General features: G+C 39.5%; 1 protein-coding gene across 1 annotated transcript; it reads left to right on the top strand.

The window, feature by feature from the left end:
- Positions 1-4619: 4619 nt before the first annotated feature.
- ripply2 (ripply transcriptional repressor 2) lies at positions 4620-5182 on the top strand. The gene is made up of 3 exons (XM_034144304.1): positions 4620-4745; positions 4856-4926; positions 5017-5182. The coding sequence occupies exons 1-3, from the start codon at positions 4620-4622 to the stop codon at positions 5180-5182; spliced, it is 363 nt and encodes a 120-aa protein (XP_034000195.1).
- Positions 5183-25698: the final 20516 nt, after the last annotated feature.

Here is a 25698-nt window from a genome sequence, read left to right as displayed (position 1 = left end):
TAGGTTTGAGTAAACTGTCACTGGACTCCTGAAGGCTGGATGATGCATTCTTTTCTTTGCAGCTCAGTTGTTATTGACTAGCTCCAAGCCCTGTGCCTGGGTGGTCATTTGTATTCTGTAGAGATAATTCATACACAAAATGTCCTTTCCAGAATGCAAATAATGAATGGAAGATATGCAGCATCTCACAATCTGTATTGTGTATGTTTAGCTATTTACATCTCAATAGAAGCTGAGGTGCAGTGAATGAAATTAGCCTGTTTGAGCAATCTTCTCCAAGAGAAGAGACCAGGATGTTTACTCACAGTATGGATCAAATACAGTGGTTTTAGAGATGAGAGGCAGGTTGTCTGTATTTTTAACACAGATAGCTTTTTCCTGATGAGATGTCGATGTACCTTTTTCAAAAAATCACTATGTGAACCAACAAAGCTTCCCGAACAAAATAAGCTCTATAATTGGAAGATGTTACCACAGTGTGCTGGAGCTGAATCGTCCCCTCTTTATAAATATGTGTCCGCCTCCTTCCTGATGTCACATTGAAAAATGTTTAGGAAAAAGTACAAATAGTCCCGCGTGACTATTTGTACTATTTTCTATCTCACCCTCTTCTTTTTTTTAAACACTTCATAGCTTTCAAGTCTGAAACTGTTGTTTACATTTTGTTTTCTCTAGAGTTCTATTTATTAATTCAGTAAATAACATAAGCTCTGTTATATATCCACAAAATAGGAATCCTTACTCTAGTGTGTTAGAAGCAGATTCTCCCCTCATCAATGACTGGACTAGAGGAAGGTTTTCTCTGAGACACAGTTCTCATTTCCAGGAAAACAGCGGGAATGTTCCTGAATAATTTGTATTTTTTATCAGAAGCCCAGCGTGAATGGAGTCCAGGAAACAATCAAGATACGATTCCCTTAAAAGTACAGCTGGTACAGGAAAAAGAAACATGTTATTTAATTCACAGTGTCACAGAGAACTATGCTGATTTGAGTGCTTTAAATGAGCCTCTCACCCTAAAACACTAAAACAAAGATATCGGGTGAGAGGGCCATGGGAACCAGAAAGGTGTTGTGATTTAATGTTTTATCTCTAAGCTGTAGTGTTCACTTCTTCTTTAGCTAAGGGTTAAAAAATGACATTTAAATGCAGCAGAAAATACATATAATAGTCTCACCTTAATGGACTACAAGATGATGTTTTTGTGGTTGACTGTTGCCATGGAGAGGGAGAGAAGGGTTGAGAATCTCTGCGAGAGAGACAAGTATTGAAGTGAAAGTGAGACAAAAATGGAGGAAAGAGATGATAGGTTATCTGAGAAAGAGCTATAAAAAGGGTTTTTGTTGAAGAGCAAATGGGAACTGTTGATGTTGCGCAGCAGCTTCTTCTTTATAACAATCTCAAAACCCTGCTAGCAACGTACCAGAGTCTCTTTATCTCCATTACATCCTTTGTTATTGATTTATTTTAATAGAGACAACGAAGGTTTCCTGGAGCGCACTCCATGATAAGTTTCCTAAATATTTTTGAATGTGCCTGTGAGGTAGTGTGCTGTGCTTTCCATGCTCTTTGCAGGGATTGTTTTGATGATCTCTTTTCATATGGTACAGTGCTGAAAAGAGGACACTCTCAATAAGCTGACCTAGTTAAGTATTGTATTTACTCAATCCATTTAGAAGGTAAAGGTAAGGTTTGCCCATATATGTTTGAAAAGCTACAGTAAAGCACTTAATGCTTCTCTATATATTTTTGCCATTATGGTAGCACAATAGTGAATAACAGGAAAACACAAAAGAGGCCAGCAGCAGAACATGGCGTGTCCAATTAGCTCCAGAGCGAAGGAGACTGATAGAAGAGAGAGGGAGAAGAGAGAGGGAGAAGAGAGAGGGAGAGCAGCTCTGACTGCCTGATCCCTGGAGAGAGTTGTGCTGTGTGGAGCCAGTGGGCAAATGAACTCAGTGCTGGTCATGCACAGTTCATATCTAACACACTCATCAGACCTGCTGCTGCACCAGGTTTTAACAAGTGGTACTTGCACATTTGGCACAGATTGAATGAAACCAGATGTAACATGTATTACATGGAGGCGTGTGGCATAGTGGGTTGTCCGTAGGTGTTGGGATCAGGGGATCAGATTCAAACCCCACTGCAGTCAGCATGTCGTTGTGTCCCTGAGCAAGACACTTCACCCCAAATTGCTCCTGTGGGGATTGTCCACAGTATTGAGTATGTAAGTCGCTTTGCATAAAAGCGTCTAACAAGTGACATGTAATGTAATGTAATGTAATGTAATGTAATGTATATAAACTCTTATTTCACTTTTTTACTATTTTTCTTTTTGTATTTACTTGCACTATTTTTTCTGTTTTATTGTGTTGCACTGCTGGAGGAGCCTGTGACCTAAGATTTTCATTGTCATAACTACACTGTAGCTATGTATGTATGACCAATAAAAGCCTTGAACAGACACACACACACACACACACACACACACACACACACACACACACACACACACACACACACACTTGCTGCTAAATATTCTTCCACCTTAAATACTTTCACTTGGCTGCTATTTCAAAACTGTTACTGGTATTGGATGTGTATTTTGTAAATGGTGTAATTTCTACTTTCATCTTTAATATTTGTATGCATACTTCTTTGGCTCTTTACTCGCTGTAACGTGTACATTTCCCTTCTGTGGGACGAATAAAGGTATTTATTAGACTGATTTAGTCTGCAGCTACTTGGGTATCGCATTATCGGGCAGATATTTCCCTTTTGAATGTAATGAAATAAGAAAATGTACTCAAGTACTGTACTTAGATTCCAGGTACTTCTGCTTGATTTGAGTATTTCCATTTTATGAAACTATTACATCACAGAAGAAGAAACAAGTATTCTGTAATCTAGTATATTTTTTGGACACCTTAAATTACTTTGCAGTTTTTTTATACCTCTCATACCTTTCAACAGGATGGAGAGTCGAAGAGGTTTTATAAAATGCGATGCCTTATTGTAGATTAAAATACTCAACGTTCAGTGGTGGAATTTATCTAAATATCTTTATTTAAGGTACTTTAACTGAGAATTTCTATTCTACTTTATACTTTGGTTTCTGTAAAATTTACTTTTTAACTCTATTACATTATTTAATAGCTTTATTTAATTCACTGATTCGGATTATTACTACATAATGTAGATCAATGAATATGATTAATTCCACTTTTGGTACTTCAAATATAATGAAATGTTGTTTTTTTCTTGTTTAAGTAGAATTATGAATGTGTTTTTTTCTATTACAGGGTATTTTAATTGTGTAGGTTTTGAAGGTTTTAAGTAAATCTTGATAATATGTAATCTGATCTGAATACCATTCCCACTGGTTAGTCATCAAACAAAACATCTGACAACTATTACAGTTTTCTGTATCATTTAATTCCAGCATGCAGACCAACACTGCCCCTCACTGGTGAACTGGTAGGAAAACACTTCAGTTTTATTAAGGGATATAATTATTTAATCGACTTAAGAAGGTCTTCTTCATACATTACAGAATAAAGCGGAGCTCCTATAGAAATGGCAGAGGATTAAGAGGTTTTCCATATGGGAGTGTGGATTCATTCAAGGCATGCATCTGCTTAAGTGCAGCTATTAGCTCGCGCCCTGCTGTTGTAAATACAAAAGGTTGACGCGTGCCAACCCCCTCAAACTGCGCACGAGCCTTCTTCCATCATCCAACTCAGCACGCCATGACAGTATGGGCACGTGTTTCTTCACACCTCACACACAAATGGTTACACATACGGAGATACGAAGGGGTGAAGAATTTGAGGAAAGTTTTTTTATCAACAGGAATCTCACTAACCAAACTGAAGTATAATTGGATTTTTAATTGAAACACAAACAGCATTTACATACTATAGCCATTGTCCTCACACTCAGCATGGAATACAGGTTGAGTAAATACTGGCCTAATACCTAACAAAATAGGTATTACAATAAAATACATTTAATCTTGGAAAAGGGTTTAAAATAGGCCAATTTCTTGCGAGAGATGCTTTTTATTTGACATACAAATGGAAATGTATGGCAAACCCCTTCCAGATCATGTATCAGAAAACTAACTGATCCCATTAGAAATACTGGGGTTTCAACACAGGAGAAGATGCCTTAATATGTAAAATACCTGTTTCATCCCTCTATAGTAGATCTCCTAAACAATCTTTTTTGTTTAACTCAAGACAAGTAAGGAGGGTGTAAAATGAGGGGCTGTGTTGCACATATGTACATGCACTTTATGTTGACGTTTCTGTGTTGTGCACGTCTGTTACTGCTCTATATATTTGTTTATATTGTTTATTTTCCAAAACACATTTTGCTGGGGATAGATTACCTTATCTTGATTATAAGGTCATTCTTAAGAAACAAAGTGGCCATATGGCTGGAGTTTGCCTAAGTGTGATTTCGCACCTGAACATCATGGCGCATGGAGACACTTGGGGACGCGTCAAAGCGCAATTTGGCCCTGGCTGCCGGGCCCTGATAAATAGGAGGTTCCTGCCTTCAGCCACACTTCCTCTCAAGACTCCACGCAGGACTAACCACCACAAGAAACCATGGAGGCTATCAATAACAACGTTGGATTACCTTCAGTTTTTTCTCATGGAAACAATGGGACTCAGCAGTCCGGTCATATGTGGAGACCATGGACTGGAACAGAGAACAACACTACCGTACACATGGTGAGTGTAGACGACATGATCTGACTTTTTAAGTTATTTGTAAATGTATTTAAACATGTGCTGTTCGATGGATAAAAAACTTAACAAGGTTCTTTTGTTTTAATTGTCAGGCTCACTCTATTCAAGGAGACATTTCTGCTGCACAAGACCCCAAAGCTTCTCAGGTCGTTCACCCAGTGAAGTAAGTACAGTTTGGTTCATTCAATTATCTTTTTCTTATGCAGGTTTTTTTTGTACATTTGTCTAATACATGTCTTTTCTCGTTTTAAAGGTTGTACTGGCCAAAATCAAGATGTTTCGATTATCTGTACCAGGATGCAGAAATGCTCCTGCGCAACTATCCTGTCCAAGCGACCATCTGCCTTTACGCAGACTCCAGCAGCGATGAAGACAGCGATGATGATGAAGAGGAGGAGATGGAGAAGGAGCTCAACTAAATATGGCTCTCTCAAGCCTTCAACAGCAAATTGCTGCATAATGTGATAATATATTTAATAATAACTTATTGCTGTAAATATATGTAAATATGCCTTTTTTACTTCTTCACCAAACAAGAATGTGAATCGTTAAGTTATTATTTTGACATGTCTACCTCTTTTGTACTTTGCTGAGATTTGCAATAAAATGCATAAAACGAATGTCGTTGTCTCGGGCTCTATTATTAATATGAAACAGGGTTTTTTTTCTGACAGTGACACACTCGAAATCAAATCAGTTATTACAGAAATAAATAGTAAATTAAGTGTTTAAGCAAATTAATATACTATTTATAAAATAATTAAATACAATTTTTAAGTATAGTCAACAGGCTTCAGGATTACTTTGTCTCTGCATAACGTGAAGTCTATCAGGGACTTTTCTGCTTTATACTCGAAGCATCTCACCAAATTAATTAATTATTTATTTGAGCTTACAGACACGTCTGGGCTAAGTTACCTCTTTTAATAAAAGCTGAAGCAAGTTTTTCTATTCCGTTTACGTGACACATCGGCTCGTGGCTGAAAAGCTCTTTTCCCATGGATAAGTGTAAGGTGCCATTTCCTGCGCAGTGTCGCCTGAAGTGCGGAAACTGCGTGACATGTGTCACCCGGGTCAGGGGAGCATAAAGATCTGCGGTGAGATAGTCAAATGGAAACTGTTGACCCCAATGAAACCACACACTTTTAGACAATGATCACTGGCAGACACAGAACAAATATCAATATTCTCTATACATTGGGACAGACTATAGGGTTGGGTTTGCCAGCAAACGTTTTATGACAGTTTTCCTCCACTTGAAATAGAAATGAAGGAAGAGAAATTAACTTCAATTTATGAATTGTTCAACAACACACACTGACTCAACTAAAATGTGGTCAAAACACAACCAGTCTATTATCAGACAAAACATGAATGGATTAGTGCTGGATTAGCACATTATGGGGGAAAAAAAGTGTAGGGTTTTTACTGAGCTCTTGTTCCTCCTGCTCTGTGCAGGGGCGCCCCTTGCGAACAGGCTGTGCGTGGTGATGAAATGCTGGTTCGAGGGGCACCCAGTGAATGTTGGCCTAGGGCCCCCACCGACTCTAGAATCGCCACTGGCTCTGTGCATTGTGTAGGCTATGTACACCACCCCCTCCAAATCATCATTAGGTGCATATTATAAACACATTTTTATATTATCTGGAAATCCAGCCAAGCACAAGTTACGTGTGTGTCTATAATAGTTTTTTGGACTATTTAGGTAAAGAGCACAAATGTTATTAAAACGACTTTGGAGGCCCAGGACTTCTTCAAGCATTCCAGTTACTGTGCTGTAGTTTTACATAATGAGATAACAAAAACAGAAGAAAAAGGGAGAACACTCTTGCATTCAGTTACATGACAACAAACCAAATGACAAATGCGGGGCCAGGTTAGTAAATCAACCATAACAATATTTGAATGCAATGCTGCAATATGAATGCAGTTTTAAACTTATTTGATGTGTCACAGTTACAGTGGCTGCAGCTTAACAGTGATTTCTGGTGGTGGATACATTCTGTTGAACAGTTGGATCTAAAACTACAAAAATAATGTGTGTCACCTGTTATAAAAGGGGTACTTTTAACACATTGAATATTGAATGTGATCATGATGACCTCATATAAAAATTCAAGTTTTTGCATATGAAATATTGTTCAAACATGATGTAGTTATAAATGCACAGTTTTGAGAATCTTAAAACTATTGCTTGTTGCATCCATACAATTACAAGACTTTTCATTGTATATGTTGATGTGCTCAGTGAAATATGTGTTATCAGGGGAGTAATTGTTTAAGATATTTTAAATGTTCTGACTTACTGACATGAACTCTTTAACTGACCCCGGTGCCAACCTCTCAGGCTTTCCGTGGGAACCCTTGGGATCATAGGTGTTGTGCAGGGTGCAAAGACTGCACACCTACCTAATCTACGTGAAACATGGTGACCCCTGACTGCTCCGGCGTGCTGCACTGCCCACTGAACCACGGACCTGCATTAGACAGACTGTGTACTAATTACAAGGAAGACATTTATTATAATTAACACACTGATTTCCATTCACATTTTACTTTTTACACCTGCATTGATACAACAACCAGTAACATGGCTGTAGAGAGGATCTTTAGAGGTGTAAAAGCAACAGAAAAGGTTTTACTGACTGCTTTCCTGGGCATTTAAAGGTTACTGAGCCTCACAATTTAATTGAATATTCATACGCAGACCTGACATTAGGAGTTGGAGATGATGTTCTGATAACCTCTTCAACCCAGGCCTGCACGGTCGAGACTTTCCCAGGCCTGGGTGTCAGAGCTAGTGGTTTTAGGAGTGTCACTTACATGGGTGTGAAGTTTGCTCACCTCCAGAATTAACCTAGCCAGGGACTCATGCCTGGTCTGATCAACTTCTAAACTTTACTGCACAAACTTTAGGTCACCTGACGCAGACATTTCTTAGTGGCTTTATCTACATATATATATATACCATGTGTAATTGGCAGTGTTAAACTAATCGTCTAACTCAATTTTACTGTAGGTTAAAGGCGTTCATATTTGCTTGGGTAGTACTGAACATACTTTTAGCAATTATTTTGTGTAAACTACAAACTTTTTTTTAACCATTGCTACTCTATAGTATACTATTTATACTCTATACTGTTATTTATCCCTTCCCTCTTTTTCTTCCAATACATTTGTCAGTCAAACCAGTGTTCAAGCTGTTCATACTGTCTAAACAAGCGTATGAAAACTGCTTTAGTTGTTAAGATTAAGTTAGATCTTATAGACAGATAAAGTGAAGTTGGCACTTTTTGAAATAAACTCAATTAAGTGGCATGTGACTTATTTGTATGAGATTGTGTTACATGTGTTGTTGACATGTGCTTTATCATTTTGTTTTACAAAGTATTTCAAGCTACTTTAGTTAAACATTTAGATTCCTACACCCTGGATAACTTTGCTGTGACCCAACCTCTTACAATAGTTAGATATTATAATTGTAAAGTAGCTTTCCCATGCAGGTTATATTGGTAACAGTGGGAAATTGATACAAAAATGGCTGTATACTGGGCAGTGTCAGTCATAGAACGTCTTTTTTGAATGACTGAAGTGTTTACAATAAAATGTACATGCAACATATGATGAATTAAAAATGTATAAATGTACATTTTTGCATGCTTTCTTATACTTACTGAACTTTGTGAACTTCTGTGAACTTTGCACAGTTTCAACTTTTGAGACACACGCTGCCTTTTCCCAGGACCTGGTGCGAAGTTAGGCGTGAGGATTACACACCTAAGGGGTAAACTCTGTTCAGTCCCATGTTTGACCCCTGAGGTCACATGTGTCACTTCTGCCAAGCACACTCTTTGGCCCTGAACAAACCAGCCTGCAGTTATAATTTCTAAGTCCTTTTAAAAACTAAAATATAAGGAGATGGAAATCACTATTCCCGTGTTCCAGTGTGTTTACTTAAAACTTCCCCCCTGTAGATCATAATTAACCTTTTAAAGTTATATTTTTTAGGCAATTGTAATAAAATAAATCATTATAGGGTGTTACTTAAAATTGAGTATTTGTGATCATGCAAACATACTGTCACTGAAGAAGTTACTTTGTATGATTTACTAATTACAACTAATTTAGATAGTCTGACTGCTGGCCTGCCCTTCTGAACTCTGACTGGGTTCTGGTGTGATCACACACACCATGATGAGGTGACGAAGTGTGACGAAGTGTGACCCAGTGGAGCCGGTGGCATGCTTCTCACAGTCACACCTTCTCTCTCTGGACATGTTGTTTGTTGCCTCATTGTTGCACCAGGTCAGAATACTTTTATTGCTGGATGTGTTTTCAAAGATAGTCAAGCTGTTACCCAAGAGGGGGTACTATGGGGTGTACAAGTTTGTGCAGGCAGAAAGAGAAAGGACAAAAGTACCCAAGCACCCTACTGTGCTAAAAGAAACCAGAAACGGTCAAACATGAACTTACAAATGCAGCAAGTATGATGAAGGAAAGGGGAATTGTTAACAGGAACAATGACTTTAACCCACATTTTACACTGTGGGATCAGCTTGAAAACATCATGGAAGGTTTTTTTATGTTGTTAGTTATATTTATGAATGTTCCTGCTAATCTACAGCTCCAGTGCAGTCCATAAGGTGGCAGTAATGCACCTGCACGTTGGTTTGCAAACCGCCATTAAAAGAAGAAAAGATTATGCGCGGCTTTCCCATGGATGTATATGGGCTTTCCAAGTAGAAATGTGTGGTGATGTTACTGCTGTGAATTCCAAAACAATGTGACAACAATAATGGAGTTTCCATGCACTAATGGATACTGATTCAACAGTGAGTACTGCTCCAACTCTAAAGATGTTTAAAATCGACTTTGGTGGGTGACGCATTTTTGAAAAGGCATCAGTGCCCATCAAAGCAGTAACAACATGTTGAAGCCAGTGCTTTAGTTGGATATAAGTCAGACTCTTACACCCTGTTGTGTGGTGTTTGTTGGTGTACTGCTGGTAATTAGATACTAGATAATAGATATTAGATACTTTACAAAAAGAAATGGCAAAACTAAAGTGTCCCTCTTCTTCTTAATACTGAAAATAAAAATACTGAAAAACTGCAGAATGTTGTCAGGGCCCATTTCAACTTGTAGAGTTTTCCTTTTATTACCTGACAATCAAAACAATTGATAAACTGCACAGATACCTATCTTTAAATTCTGAAATACTGCACATGTTTGACTTTTGCAGTATTATGTATTTCAGGGTACTTTTACTGTACTTTGTATATTGATATTTCTTGTAAATATTTCTCTTAATTTTTTTAAATGTTAATAATGTTTTAAAAACTATTGTTTAAATAATATTTCATTTTTTTCTCCATGAGAGCTTAATTCCCCTAACTGTGTTATACAATTAAACACTAACTTCTGACTTATAGCTCCACAGTACACTGAGTGCATCTGACCAACAGATGGGGCAAGTTATCCAAAAGTGAGAGTATTTCCTGCCGTTGGGCTCAGTGTTGTAACTCTGCAGTACCTCCACCTGGGGGCTGTGTTGCTCCTGTACACCAACCAGTGGTTTTCAATTATAGGATGTATACAATTTAAACTCGACATATATAAAAGATGAGAGGATTTTGGATGTGACTCTTTAAGAAAATACACACACAGAATATCAAACATTAAATTACATACATTTATTTTATTTTAGTTCAAAATGGTTAATAACTCACTGTTACAAAAGGTTGTTTACAAGAATTTCCTCCGCATCGAAGTGTAGTAGAAAATGCAATCTAAAAAACTTTAAAATGGTGTTTAAACAAGTAGGTCCTTTATCAGGTTTTAAATATCTCCATAGAAATACTGGACTTGAATGAAGTATAAATAACTTTTGGCTCCACAATTTAAAATACAAATAGAATAAAGATAAATATAAGTAATACAAAAAGAAAAACAAATTATTATTCTGTTTTTTTCTTTTGAGAAACATTTCAAAAAGCTAAATTATATTATTCCTAAAACAACATATTTATTTATGTTATTATTATTTTATTTATAGTATTATAGTTATTACAGAAATTAATGACAAACAATGTTTCTTGTCTCAGTGTAATTTATTATTGTTGTTAAAGCATGCAGGAAATGTGATCATAGCACTGTTGTAACGTAGCTCATGTCAGTCATGCATGCTGAGAATGTATTGCACATAAACAGCGGTGTGATTAAGCAGCACCAAGAAAGCGGCAGTCTTGTGTTAATGCGACGAAAGGACAGAAAGCATTAATCTGTCATTGCAGCGAACGCCTTCTTACTCATTTCTCTTTCGAGCGAGAGAAACCACAGAGTGGCTCGGGTTCCTCTCAGCACATAAACATTCTGCCTCACGCCGCTATCTAAGAGATATAGCTGTTGTGCTTTTCTACATCTTGTTATCTCGTCCTCCACTTAAATAGTTAGTTTGGTCTCCTCTCTCCGAGATGTGTGCAGTGGAGATAATTACAATTTCAGCAACGTTTGCCAGGTGATTACCTCATAATCCCCTATTTCATTTGATAAGTCACGCATTGATTTAACTCAGAGTTGGACCTAATGGAGTATCTTTTCCACAGCCACAGTGATTTGTATGCTGGGGCGAAAGGACAACGTTGGATTGGAGGCAGAAAAACAGCCGCTCGCCATCCCCGTTCCCTCTGATGAAAGATGAGCAACGAGAAGGCAGGTTTAATCACAGCAACCTGAATGCGAACAGTAAATCATTGCATCGGCTGATACAGTTACGTGTGGCGGTGGTTAGAATAGTTCCTCTCACATAAACGCTCGCTGTTTCTTTTTTATATTCTCTCTCCTCGCAGGCGGGGAGGGGGATGGAGTGATGAGACATAAGAAGAGTGAAGATAAGAGAGACCTGCTTGGTATTCACCTGTCTCTCTGGATCAATAAAGGTAATTTGGGCTGATTCCTCCCTGTAGGCCTCTTAGCAGACAGACGGGGAGAGGGGTCAGCCACTGCTGAGCTGCGGGGAGCTGGAATAACTTATAAACACACTCTGCAAATTACTGCTCCTGTTTGAGAATCTCTCATTCAGCTTTTCCTCTGCCCTGACAAAGCTACAATGTGATGCAGAGTCCTCTTACAAATGTGACTGGAGATAAGGAGGGTTTACTGCTCTGTATTTCTAGGCCTCCACATGTTTAGTAGAAAACCATGTCTGTGAGAAGTGGCTAATTTATATTTAGTAGTACCTTTTGACTTTCTGGCTTTTCAGCTATTCTGCCAGACTTTTCACAGAACAATTGAATTACATTTGATAAATATACTGACAAACCATAACAGATGTCCTCTTAGGAAACATTTCATGAAAAGCAGGTCGAGAACATACATGATACAAGAAACAAAACACAAAAATGACCTCACTTTCACCTTTACCCTAAACTTAAGCGTAACCTGAAAAAAAGAGAGGCAACCCAAAAGTTTCGTCATGACTATCAGTTTTCACACTTAAACAGTTTTTTTTGAAAAAGCTCTGAGGTGCTACCAAAGAGGGGTTATGATACCCGTGAAGAAGACGCTTTTGGAGGTGGGCGTTTAAATCCACTGGTCAGGCCTCGTAAATTACCATGGAAACAGGGGTGTCTGGTTAAATGAGAAAGAACTCTTGCAACAAACACATGCACACACTCAACAACAATGATGCAAGACCATGGCATGAAATCAAGAGCTTTAGGAAATCTATTTTTTCCACATTATACGGCTGTTATGATTCACTAAAAACCTATTTTCAAGGTTTGTTATGTTTCTTGCACTTTTTTTGTTCTGTTTTCTTATATATTTTTTCACATTCCTGATCACAACCTCTGCCTTTGCGTCTCTCGGGGCTGCAGCAGGTCTCATCAGTGGGTTATAGGCATGGAGGATACCGTCCGTCATGTGGGGTCACCAGTCTGCGAGGAATGCTCCGTGTCAGGGGTGGACGGGGGGTCCCGAGGGAGACAAAACCCACAAAGTCTGAACCCCACCTCAGACCAATCACTGCTGCATGTCCTGCTAATGTGGTGCATTTCTTCAAAGTACACAGGTGTGCACCCCACCTGCACGTATTTCCCTCTGCCTTATATTCATCTGCAGGCTCAGTGTTGCGACCTTGTGTTCACATGTTACCAAGCACACTCATATGCTCATACGTGCTGTGTTTTTTCCCACACTGCTAAGGTGTCATTTTGGCTGCAGACAGGCAAGATTGTTATTGTTTGTCGATTGCAGAACAACAGAGGTGAATGAGGTTGTTGTTGTTGTTGGTGAAAGCTTTGCCAGAGCAGGTCCTTTTTGAGTTTTCATGCATTCGAGAAGAAAGATGAACGTCCAAATACCCTTATAAGAAAACTTATGGGATGCAGTGTGATCTAGTTTTCCAGAAAACAAATTGGGATCAATAAAGTATCTATCTATCTAACAAATAAAGCAGTTTTTAGTTTTCTTAATCTTTGAATCAGTTTTCATGCTAAAGTGTAGTTTAACATAATGCCGTTTGAAGGATAAAACTGATGGCATGATTTAACATACATGTTTTTTACTAAAGCAAAATTGTGCCATAAGAATCCTGCTAATGCATCAAGTGTCTTGCAGAAATGTGATTAATAGTCTACTTTTACTTTCCACATCCAACTATCAAACTTCAATTATCTTTGAACATCATTAATTGTTTCTGGAGGAAGCGTATATTGATAGTCCAACCAATGTGCTGAACAGTTTGAGGCCGACTAAGCTGACAAGTCATTTCCATTCTAGTACCCTGACCTAATCACCATATCTTATTATCATTCACATGAAAACACTAATTACAAAGGCAGGGTGGACCTGATTTATGCTAATGGGAACGTGAATATGCGACGGATGCATTAATCTAGAGTATAGGACCCTGCGCTGGTGTTAACTGTGATTAGCATGTGATTACCATAGCACGGGTTATATCTACTGGAGGCCCTGCTTCTGATGGGCTCGTGAAAATCTCTACTCACTGGCAGGGAATGAGATTGTGACTCTTCACAGCACGAGGAAATAATGTTAATAATACAAAATGAACAATTTTGATTGTTTTGCTCTAAACAAAAATATCTAATTAGATGGGATTGCATTTGAACGTTTTCGGTTTTAAAATGAGTTTAGCAGCGAAAACATGAGGGCATTAGAGCTTTCGGTCGAAGGGGGTTCAGAGGACTAGAGAAACACGAGTAAGAGCATACCAAAGAAATATGTTAAAAGGTAAGTTCAACCAAATGACTAAAACAGAAAACGTGTGAAAGAGGGACCGCAGCATCTTTTTTTCATAGACATTTTCCCTATACTCTGGATAATAAATATTTTTCGGGACTATTTGTTTGGTAGAAAGTAGTTCCAATGAAAACGATTTAGTATTCTTACAGTAAACACAAATATCTCAAAACGTCATCACATACACTTTGTACATGAAAATATGTAGGAGAGAGCTCCATGTGTTTGTTTGGGGAATGACCCTTCAAATAATAAATCTGGCAATGATCTATATTTAAAAAGCCAGTGAGAAAAAATGTCTTTGTGTGTCCCTCAATACTCTCTGATTTCCCTCATCTGTGTGTTACATACAGAAAATAAAATCCATCACAAATACCGAGTTGAAAGAATGCCAAGTTGCTTTCTTAAACAGCTGGGCACTGTCATTATTAGCAAATGTCACTCAAGAGGGAGTAAACAAGAGCTTGTTAGGGACTATTTTTCAGCTGTGGATTAATACATTTGGTGTCCTTGTTCATATTTATGAAAGCTAGACAGTGCATGTGCGGTTGACAGAAAAGTCTGGAATCTATTTAAAAGGAATAAGTTGTAAATATAAAAAAAACAAATAACTTGTTGATTATCTTATAGTTTTTTCTGTCATTTCATTGTATACTCGCCAACGTTTTCACTTCACAGTATATCATATAGTCTATAACTACATGTTATCATATTCAGTTTTTAAAGTAAGCCCAAATGGTGCAGATGTGTCTTGGTGACATTTCCTTGTGCAGAGTGCAGGTGTCTCTCAGTGGCAGTCCCCTCCGCCATCTGTTCCTCCGGGCAGCTTCCAGCGGACAGGAGGATGCGTTTGTTTTGGGAGACACGAGAGCACAAAGAGTGGGGGCCCATCCTTATATCCCTGCTTTGATCCCTCCATAGAGAGGACACAGGCGTGGCGCTCTCTGTGCGTCCCCCCGGCTTGTGCCTGCCTGGATGGCTGGTCTCCGGCTGAGACTGGGGGATAGCGAGCCCACCACTCCAGCAGAATGAGCCTATTGACGAGGCAACAGATTGGCTTTGAGTGTACCTGATGGTTATCCCCTTCTTCTCCCCGCTGGTCCCCCTTCGCCCCCTCTCTCTCTTTCAACCAACCAAAGACAATCCCTGCATCTCTCTGTTTCTAATCAAATTGCCTCTGTGTAGTGGATTTAAGTGAGTGGCAGAAGCCATTGTTGGGTAATCTACCAAAAAGGAGAAGTGATGTTAAGTGCGGCCCTTTTCTTCGTCGGGATTAGGCTCGGTTTTTTTCTGTTAGCCCTCTTCGGGTAATGCCTTTGGCTTTATAGAAGCAGCTTGGCAGAGATGGAACAGCTCTGTGACGGGCTCCCAACCCGGCGAGATACATGTGTGAGAGAGCATGTGTGTGAGAGAGAAGTTTGTATGACGGTGGAGTCGTAATTAGCCGAGCACAGGGTCATCTGGCTTTAATAGGTGTACTCAGGTGTGAGTTCTGATGTCTGCAGCAATGGTGTTGTTTGCTGTTGGGAATCAGATCCTGGCTCCCCCCCCCCCTCCCCCCCTGCCCTCCCTCTGCCCTGCTCCGGTCCCTCTGCACCCCGGCTAATACCAGGCTCATTACACCGCTATCGATCGGCCCTCGCTTCACACCAAAGGGCAAAGAAGTCTTCTCCTCCCTTTCTCTCTTTTGTCATTCTTTTCCCCTCCTTTACCCTTTTTATAATCTGCTCTCTGTTCTCCGTGCCCTTTCTTCTCCACAGACATCCCACATACTGCTGTTTCCTTTCTGGCAATTATGTGTCTGTCCAAAGAAATGAACATTTCAAGAAACTCTTCAGCTCTGGTTTTTCCCGAGGACATATCAGTAGTGGAATAACTTGAAATAAACAACTTTGCTTGTGCAGGTCATCTTGTGTGCAGAAATGTAAAGAGGATTATTTCAGAGAGGTCAAAGAAAAATACTAAATCCCCCCCCCCCCCTCCCCTGCTGTTGAACCCCCGTCAGGCTTCTTACTCTGGTTCTTTTTATTTATCTTGCACGAGATTTGGTGTCTTATAAAATATCTCTCAATTCATTATCAAAATCTCTGTAAAAGTCGGTAGCCTTGTGTGGGCTGAAGTGTAAACACTGTGAGGTGACTTTGAATGAAAGGCAGGTCTTATATTACAACACTTTCTAGATGAGTGTGTAGAGGTCGCATCTGAAGACACACAGATGTGCACACATGGGTAAAAGGTGGAATTAAGGGACATTTAGTCCATCATTAGCAACGGTTTAAGGGTCATTGTTCGTGGCGTTCTTGGATTTGGATTTCAAACCTTGTCCTATGCTGGATTTTACTCGTAAAGACACAACTTAAAGAGTTCAATGAATTACTTTGAGAGAGGTCAATATTTCTTCTCAGTTGTACAGTTGTCTATTTTCGTCTTAGCTGAATATGTTGATAATTATAATGTTAGGGAATTAAGGAATAACTAATTGTTGCAAGCAGAACAGTTAGATGTGTTCAGAACAACTGAAATGATTACAGCAATACAAGTACAAACACAGGGAAAATAACTCTTAAGCTTTATTAAAATGTCATGTTACCGAATATTGTATAACAACACTTACACAATAATGACATGATCTGTCTGTAGAGCCATTTCACTTGTTTAAACATTGTTAGCCTTGGAGAAAAAGCTTTAAAAAAGGGATCTTGTGTTTACGTTAAAAAAGCCCTTAATTATAAAGTAATTACACGTGTACAATTGCATTGACCCTGGGACCACCAGTTACAAAATATAGACGGATTTTCGTTTTTTTTTAAGGATCAATGTTTTCCAACTGAATTTACCTTAAAATGGCAAACATAATATTTTCTGCAATACTAATTTTGGCTTCAACACAAAAGAAGCGTGTTTTATTTGTGTACGACATACCCAAATGTGTCTGTAACAAAGACCTTTCCTTTCTGTTGACAGAGTTTATTAGCATTTCTCAGCTACAGTAACTCAGCAAGGGGCTGCCTGTCCTCTGACCTCACAGCTCGCAGGCTGCAGCGCCTGTTTAACCATAATTGCTTGCATACTATATTACACCATACTTCTTGACTCTGCATTTGCATCCTCTGGCACCCAACAACCCTCAGTGACTTCACCCAGTCTTACAGTATACGGCTCTCCAACAGGGGACTGTTCAGAGCAGCTTCTCAGAGGTGCTGCTGGGTCTCCTGTAGTTACCCAGGTTGGCTACCTCTGACCCCCCGCTACCTTTACGTCTTTGTTTCACGGCTGACAGAAGGAGTGCCAGAACTCCTCCAGCTCGGGTGATTTATGACCAGCAGCTGCTCTTGCAGCCCATGACCCGCACAGCTGGGTGTCAGATGTGGTCTCCCTGTAAGCAGAAACTTATCTGGCAACCCAACATCAGTCGAAGGCTGGACGGAGAGGGGGTAGGGGTAAAGAGGAGAGGAGACCAAGTGGGAGAAAGATGGAGTGGCAAGATGGATGGTAGGAAAGAAAAAGCAGGAATGAGAGGAAGCAGATGAGAGTAAGCACGGACGGAGAAATTGTGCTTGGGGGAAAAAAAAACTGCACAGCATTAGATAAATCTTGTCACATGTGAAGGAGAAGTCCTGACGCATAAGAAAGTGTGACATGTGGTTCAAGACAATTGATTTGAATGCACCAGCTAAGCTCTGCATTGATTTCTGCTGGTGTAGAGAAAGCAAAATGTTTGTATTATTTCATAAGCCAATTAGCTGCAAGGAGACTCCTCTCCCTGTGTGCCTATTGACCCACAGTCTGTGGCTACAGCTTTATTGTCTGGGGGGCGCTCTATAAAAGATCAATAACAGGCGAGTGATTGGATTATGGGGTAATCAATGCATTGTACTAATATATCACCAGAGTGATTACAGAGCACTGGCTAATAGGAGGCCTTAGAGAGCTGTAATGACATCACACTCCTGCTGGCGGTCAGGAGGAAAAGCGAAATGAAGTGCGGTGCGGATGAAATTATTCATGTGTATGTGTGTGTGCAGGTGCATTTCACATGTGTACATATCGCTGGGTGTGTGTGCCTGAGTGCAGGGGGTAGTGTGGGGGTAGATGATGGGTTGATTTGTCTTGATTCTTCAAACAGCTGAAGAACAGTACTACCAGATGGTGCGTGATAGCTTGCTTAGAAGAGGCCATCATCAGATTCCCATTGTAACGTAGTGACAGGGCTCCATTCTGATGCTGGGCTCGCTGCAGCAACACATGTGGAAGCTGCAAAAATGACGACTGGGAAAAATACGCCGCTCACAACCTCTGCTGCCGCGGCTCTTAATCTCGTTGTGTATTTCGTCACATTGTGAAAGTTAATCCAATTAGCAGTGGGTGATGAATGCTGCCTGCAGGGTGATTGTTTTGTCTAAATTAAGAAACTATTTACTTAATCTCCATGTTTGTTGAGGAATTTTGCCAACAGATGTTTCTTAACAACAACAATTCAGCTGATTATGATCTTCATAATTCTTTCTATGACGGCTGAAAACATCAATGCTAAATAGTGATTTTTTTCCCCCTTCTCTTTTGTGCCACAAATCAACCTTTTTTTCCGCTCTTTTCATATTGTGGATTTTTTATAAAACATTTTAGGGTTCAAACCCCAAAGGGATCCTGTGAAAACAAAATATCTCCAAAACATTAGCTTTGAAAATCCAATCCTACACATGTTTATTTTTCGTTCAACCCATAAAGGAACACTTAGTCTTTAAAAAAATTGCCAATTTCGGAGAAAGTCATGATTTAATTGTTGTTATCCCAAAATGTGAGTGTGCATTCAGGACAAAAGCGAAAATCAGCCAGCTTGTGAAGTTGTCCATTGTCTGCTCGAGTGAGAGGAGAAACGTGACTGGCAGGCTAATCTTGTTACACACTTAGCACCAGAATGGAAGAAACTAATGATGTAATGATAATGATGAACCTTTTCACAAGTAATTATCGGTGTTTATCAACACGTGTCAGCCCATTTACTATAACTCAGCGAGTGGTGGCAACCAATCTCGTCAATGCCTTTAATTAAATGTTCAAATGTTTAAGTTAAAAGCTCAAATCTTGATGATATCAATAGTGTCACATACATGCTTTCATTCACACACTGATGGAGTAAGGAGTAGTGCTTTTATCTCAGTTCTTTATCTACCAATTTTCCCCCTTAAGACGAGAGAAAGTCAAATGAATGAGATGTGGTTTAACACCTCAAATCCTTTTTAAGGTGTCTTTGTTTGGTCTCTTCTTAGCTGCTTTGTCCCGAGTCTCCTGCTCAAATACGAGGCAGAGACTTCATCTGGCCCTGGAGACTCGCACGGGGGGGGCTTTGGTAAAGTTCCTGTTTGCTCAAGAGTTTAGGAGGCTTTCATGTGACTGATTGTAAAGGAGCCATTACAGGACATAATAAGAAGAGACATTTTTAAACAGGGACGAAAAGAAAGTGGATTTAAGGTTTAAGTTTACTAAAAGGAGGCAGAAAATAAGAGTTGCTCCAATCCCACCGTTTGCTAGTTTATTTATTATTTTGATTCAAGGATTTATTTCGTAACTCGTGTAAGGCTGCAAAAAACATTTATTTGTATTGTTGATTAATTACTAAAAACAATTATCGACTAATCAATGACTTGTTTTGTCTGTTAAATGTCAGAACATCGTCAAACAAACTGTCACTGTGTTTTCCAAAAGCAAAGACGATTTCTATTAAATGTCTTGTTTTTGTCCACAACTAAAAGATTCAGCTGGCTTTTATTTATTTATTGAGTAAACAAACCAAAAAAGTTTTACATTTAAGAAACTGAAATCACAGTTTTGATTTTTTTAAACTAAATAATTGATTATCAAAACAGTTGGCGATAATTAAGAAATATCTGTCATTTAATTGGATGTATTTTGCATTTTAAATAATGATAGGATAGGATTAATAATACAAATAATAATAATTCATTTATTTTATATTGGCACCTTTCAAGGCTCTCAAGGTCGCTGTGCAAACACACACAAAAAAACAAGATACACAATACATAACACCAGCATAAGAAACATTAACAAGACAATGCAGTATATACAAAATAAAATAAATAAAATGTGTGATGGATAATGATCAAGGTGGATATCTAAGTGTGAAGAGATATGTTTGAGACGTGATTTGGAAATGGGGAGAGAGTCAGTGTGAGTGATTAATATACAGCATAGTTCATAAGTAATGTTGACATACAAAACATACATTTTATACATTCCTTTCTATCGTATGGAGGCCGATTTGTTTTGTGCTACTGTAACACCGACACTGGAATGTTCTGTGTGACATCAGACATGTATAAGTTATCTGTATCTATATGTTAAACCCTTATCTTCTTTCACATGACATGCACAGACAGGAGCTCTGATGCCTGTTTCTCCCTGCTGACAGCTTCCTGGCTGTTTAAGTGTCCGTTTAAAAAGCTGCTCCGTCCCAGAGGGCTTGTCTTTTACCCGTCAGCCCTGTCTAAAGCACTAATCACCGCACAAAGCTGAGCGAGCGCACCATGCGCTTGTTAGCCCTCGTCCCAATCTTCTGCCATGTCCCCCTTTGACATCCACACGGGCACTTAATTCCACCCTATTATGTTCTTATGTTTCTATAGCCTTCTAATGAGACAAGAAAGGGGAGTATCAGGTTGTGTCCATTGATGCGACGGGCCGGCGTGTGTTGAATGCGTGTGAATGCATGTGCCCATGCTCTGAGCCATCTGCCCATCACAGGAACATGGCGTGTAATAACAGAATCATGACCGTGGAGATCAGGGCCCCGGCAGGGAGCCTTGTATTCATGGAGCTTTAAAGCCAGCCATCCAACACTGATCAGACACGCCCAACCCGTACCCCCCTCGCCGCCTCTTTATGTGCACCCCGAAACCTCGCGTAGCCCCTGAATCCATCCCCACAGCGGCATTGGGCCTCAGACTCCATGTTGCCAGGGGTGACGTGGCCGCCAGGGTCAGAGGTGCTTGTTGGAGGTGAGGTTCAGACAGTGGGCCCATCTGATAGGACCATCTGGACGAGTGACCTGACATAATTAGTTATTAATTCTTCACGAGAGGAGGGGGTGGTTACACACAGCTAATGCTGCTGTTAGCACCAGGACCACAGATGTAATTTGTGTTGGAGAGAACTGCTAAAGCGTCCAATCACTCCTCAATTGACTTCAAACCTAAAGTGTGCTATCAGTCACGCAGTAGTTTGCTGAAATATTGCTTTTCATGCACATTGTGGGTAAGCTTAAGGAACACATCACATCACAGGGAGATGCTTGCATGCAGCTGAGTTTAATGCAGAAAACCTCTCAATCTACGGTACCCAGAAGGTTTTAGTGTGTCACAGCTTAAAAAAATGGATGTTTCCAATTACGGTAAAAAATAAATCATAGATGAGAAGATACAAAATATTCACCAGATTAGAGATTTGAAGATTGCTTTGCTTTCCTGCTTTTGTTTGATTACACACTATAGAAGGCATAGCCAAGATGTATATGTGCGTTTGTATTCACGTGCAGAGCTGGAAAATGTGTAATACTTTAAATAGTGGGTTCTCCATAGAATTGTTTGTGTGTATACTCTTTCTCTACTTGTTTTCCTGTCATCATTGTTTACACCTACAAGGGGAAGCCAAACTAAAGCAGTTTTGGAAAGTCAGTAAATGAAGTGAAGTAGAAACAGGTGACACATTACAACAGGACGCAGAATAACCCATGAAACGCAATGAACAGCTATCAACTGATGATATATAATAACATAGTGAGATAATACGATCATTTGGGATTATTGGTGTTTTACAGGGGAAATGATCACCATTATGTTTACATTGGATTTGATTATTTCTCACTGTTTAGCTTGAAAAATCCATCTGGTGTTGAGCTCTTTGTGAGGAGTGTGTAGTGATGAAGGACTATATTGGTACAGTGTCAGCCGCGGCCCCTCCTGCTGCCGCTGCAGGGGAATCTCCTCATTGGCATGCAGGCGGTGACTTGGAGCTGTGGAGCACCGGCACCCTCTCTCCAGGGACTCGCTCCTCGCTCTCGCCTTTCTCCTTCTTTCTCCTTGTCTGTCTCCTGCGTTCTCCCTCTTGCCCCCCTCACGCAGCTGTCACAATATCTGCTCGGTGCGAGTGCTAGAGGGAACGTAGGAGTGGAAGAGCCCGGCTGATGTGCCACTTTAGAAGCAGAAGATTTCAAAACACATCGGCTGAAAGGCCTCTCGTGAGAGGTGTTGAATCAATCTTAAGATTTGTGAACGATTTGTAGCGTGCATGCAGTACGGTTGTCAATGCACGGGGGGATTATTCTTGTAAATCTACAGGAAATCATTTAATAGCGATATATTTCCAGTGGCTAACACATCCCCCTAATGAAATTGTTTAAAATGGATGAACAGATTGTGTGAAATGCAAAGTGTCAGTATCAGAATTCTCTCTGATCTGATCTTGGCAGATTGCGGAGGTGTTTACAGTGAGATAGACTGGGATGCAAACAAACAAACAAACACAAGTCCTTGGCATGAGATGCATGAGAGCATTTCACAGAGATGTTTGAGGAAACAATGGCAGACTAGAGCCCAGAGAGAGAGAGGGAGAGAGAGCAAGGAGACATGGATTTGGCAGGAGTGAAAGCAGTGAGAAGAGCTCTGATACCAGCCAGACTCAAGCTGTGGGCAAATCAAGCGTGAAATCAGGAACAAAGGGATTCACCGGATTGGAGGGCATTAGATTCACACCGTCTGAGCCTCGGTGGTGTGTGTGTGTGTGTGTGTGTGTGTGTGTGTGTGTGTGTGTGTGTGTGTGGTGTGTGTGTGTGTGTGTGTGTGTGTGATGTGTGTGTGTGTGTGTGTGTGTGTGTGTGTGTGTGTGTGTGTGTGTGTGTGTGTGTGTGTGTGTGTGTGTGTGTGTGTGTGTGTGTGTGTGTGTGTGTGTGTGTGTGTGACAGGGGGCCCCCCAGGATATTGTACTTGTAGTCTTTTTTTAATAGCATTATTGCTGAAGGATTAGTGCGTTTTTTAAATGAACGTGGTTTAGTTACGGTTTAGTGAAAATGATCACGGTCTTCTTGGTATAGTTTTGATTGAAAAGAAAATTCCTACTAGAAGAAGTTCCATCCAAATAACACATTTTAGTTTCAAGTTTTGGGCATTTACTCCATATGGCCAAAGGTTTTTGTGGTGTTAAACTTCAAGCTTTTGTGTATACTTGGATACTTGAATGCTGCAGATCCATGTGGTCCAGTCTATTTGCATAGTTACAACTGATCATACTTTACAAATATCAAACTTTCAGCCACCATTTGTTTTCTTTATTTTAGTGGAAAAGGTTTTCTAGGAAGTAAATTAAATTAACCTGGTTACTACTGCAGGTGACTTTGAATTTGTAACTTAAAACTATCAATTAGTATAACGACAGGACATATGTAAATAAGTATAATTATAAACCCCTGCCATTGTGTTTACCACTTGAATTCATGTTTTTGTTATGCTACTTAAATGATAAGTCAAGTTATATACTTGCTAGTGATGAATCAACCCTTATAACAAGTGTTGCCTATATATAGACTAAGCGTGATGTAGCTTATTCCCCTGTGCCGTGGACTTGTTGTCGTCTAAAACACACAAATGAGCAACACAACTCTTGTCCTGTTACATTTTCCTTATTATAACAACCTGGGCATTGTAGTTTATTTTAAGCCACACTTACAATACAGCATTCTGCTACTGTAAATGCTCACTAGCGCTCCAAATCTGTAGCTGAAAATGCACTGTTTACACTTGTTGTAGTAACATTTATTGAAATATTTGTACCTGCTTTCTTAAATTATCATAGGAACAAATGGGCTCCAGACAGGCTAGGAAAGTCAGAAAGTAGTATTAGATAGATTGCCATTGTTGCTGTTGGTCTTAAACAATTCAAAATATCAACAAATACCGAGTGTAAAGACCCTGACAGTAATTAGGAGCACATTTTCAAAGCAGTGCTCCCTACTCAGGTGCTCTGACTCAAAGAAAAAGCTTATTTCCTCTCCACTTCACAGCATGACCTCAGTCTCCTGGCTCAGCCAATCAGATCGACTGGATGACCCCAATATCCTGGTCCAGCCGATCAGAACATCTAAATGTGTTCTGGTGCAGCGAGGTCTGCAGTCGAGGTGTCACTAAACGCCCCGGTTGAATGATTTTCCCAGGTCCTGTGCTTGGTCCACTCGTTTACAGGTGACTCACCGGCAGAAGTGCACGGTTTTTATTGCTGCATGGGAAATGAGTTAAGTAGCACGGTTTCACACTGTGCAGCTGTGTTTAGAGGCAAGATATAAAGACGCCAAGCTGAAAGAAAAAAGGATTTAAGAGAAGAAGAAGAATTAAGCAATTATAAGATGTCCGTTCTCAGTGAAAGGGGCCATAAGGAACGCACAAACAGAAAACATGTTGAAACATTTTCCCCCGCGCTGGTCTGAAGTTGCTTCATAAGGATGACTCTTCACTCAGTGCCAGGTTGAATTATGGAGGCACTAGCGGGGGAACACTTTAATTGATGTATGAATATGCAATTGTTTTTCAATGCTGGGGCCTGAAATCAATCAAGTAGACATTCAGGGACTAGTCTGAGCCTCGCCACCTGCACCCTCGTATTCTGTGGTCGTTTGCAGAGTTAGGATCCATTTCTCCTTCCCTGCAGTTGCGAAACCCTGCTATCTCGCTCCAGCGGTTCTCTACTTTACTTCCACATGGAGCCAATCGCATGACACAGCCGGCATCTTTATCTCCTCTAACTGCTAATGCCTTGTGGTGCAAACAAAGCCGAATCACTCGTGCTTTTTATTTGCAGTAGCATAGTAGTTAAATTAACTGCAAATGTCTTAATCTTGCAGCGCTGTGGTTCATTATGAAAGGAAGGAAATTATTAACATAACACATCTGTTTAGCAGTGACATCATAAGATCCTTTGTTTTTTCGTAGATTGATTTGATTTTAGTCCCAACATCTGCTATTCTTCAGGACATATTTTAATTTACTCAATTGTATTTTAAGATACTGTATGTCCCTCCTTTTAATGTTTAAACTCTGCAAACTTCTTTTTTTTAGTATTTGAAAGTCATTAATTACACAAGTTTACTTTTATACACATTTGAAGTTCTTCTGCTTTACTCAGCATTTCCATTTAATGTGTAATTTCTACTTTTAGAGAATATTATGTTAATCAAGTAATATGTTTTAATCTAATTTATTTTTCTCAAAGCAAAAGTACCTATTTGTTTTACAACCTGGCAACACAGACACTATTTTTAATTAATGGCTTAACTCATTTGTTTAACATTTGTGAATGATTTATTTATCATTAATAAAACAATCTGTTACAAAGCCTAAATAAATGGCCCCTTAAGGGATAATGGTACCAATTTAGCATACAAAATATATAATCAAGTTATTAAATAATAGTAATTTGTCAATTAGTTTTAAATGTTATCCACCTTGACCACGTCCATCATTTAAATTCTGCTTAAACATTATTTTATTAATAATCATATAATGCTTATGATAAGTTTATGTACGATTTCAGATAATATACTTTCAGTGTCAAATGTAATAGTACTCACTATGCAGCAGTGTTTTAATGCACGACTTTCACTTTCATG

The sequence above is a fragment of the Trematomus bernacchii genome, unplaced genomic scaffold (assembly GCF_902827165.1).
Source record: "Trematomus bernacchii unplaced genomic scaffold, fTreBer1.1, whole genome shotgun sequence".
Classification (NCBI taxonomy): domain Eukaryota; kingdom Metazoa; phylum Chordata; class Actinopteri; order Perciformes; family Nototheniidae; genus Trematomus; species Trematomus bernacchii.
Note: the sequence above shows the minus strand (reverse complement) of the source record. Positions and strands in the feature narration are given on the sequence as shown.

Excerpts from the sequence above, each read along its gene's own strand:
- ripply2 (XM_034144304.1), top strand. The coding sequence starts at position 4,620 with ATGGAGGCTATCAATAACAACGTTGGATTACCTTCAGTTTTTTCTCAT. Across the intron at positions 4,746-4,855 it reads ACAACACTACCGTACACATG|GCTCACTCTATTCAAGGAGA; the intron begins GTGAGTGTAGAC and ends TTTAATTGTCAG. Across the intron at positions 4,927-5,016 it reads CAGGTCGTTCACCCAGTGAA|GTTGTACTGGCCAAAATCAA; the intron begins GTAAGTACAGTT and ends CTCGTTTTAAAG.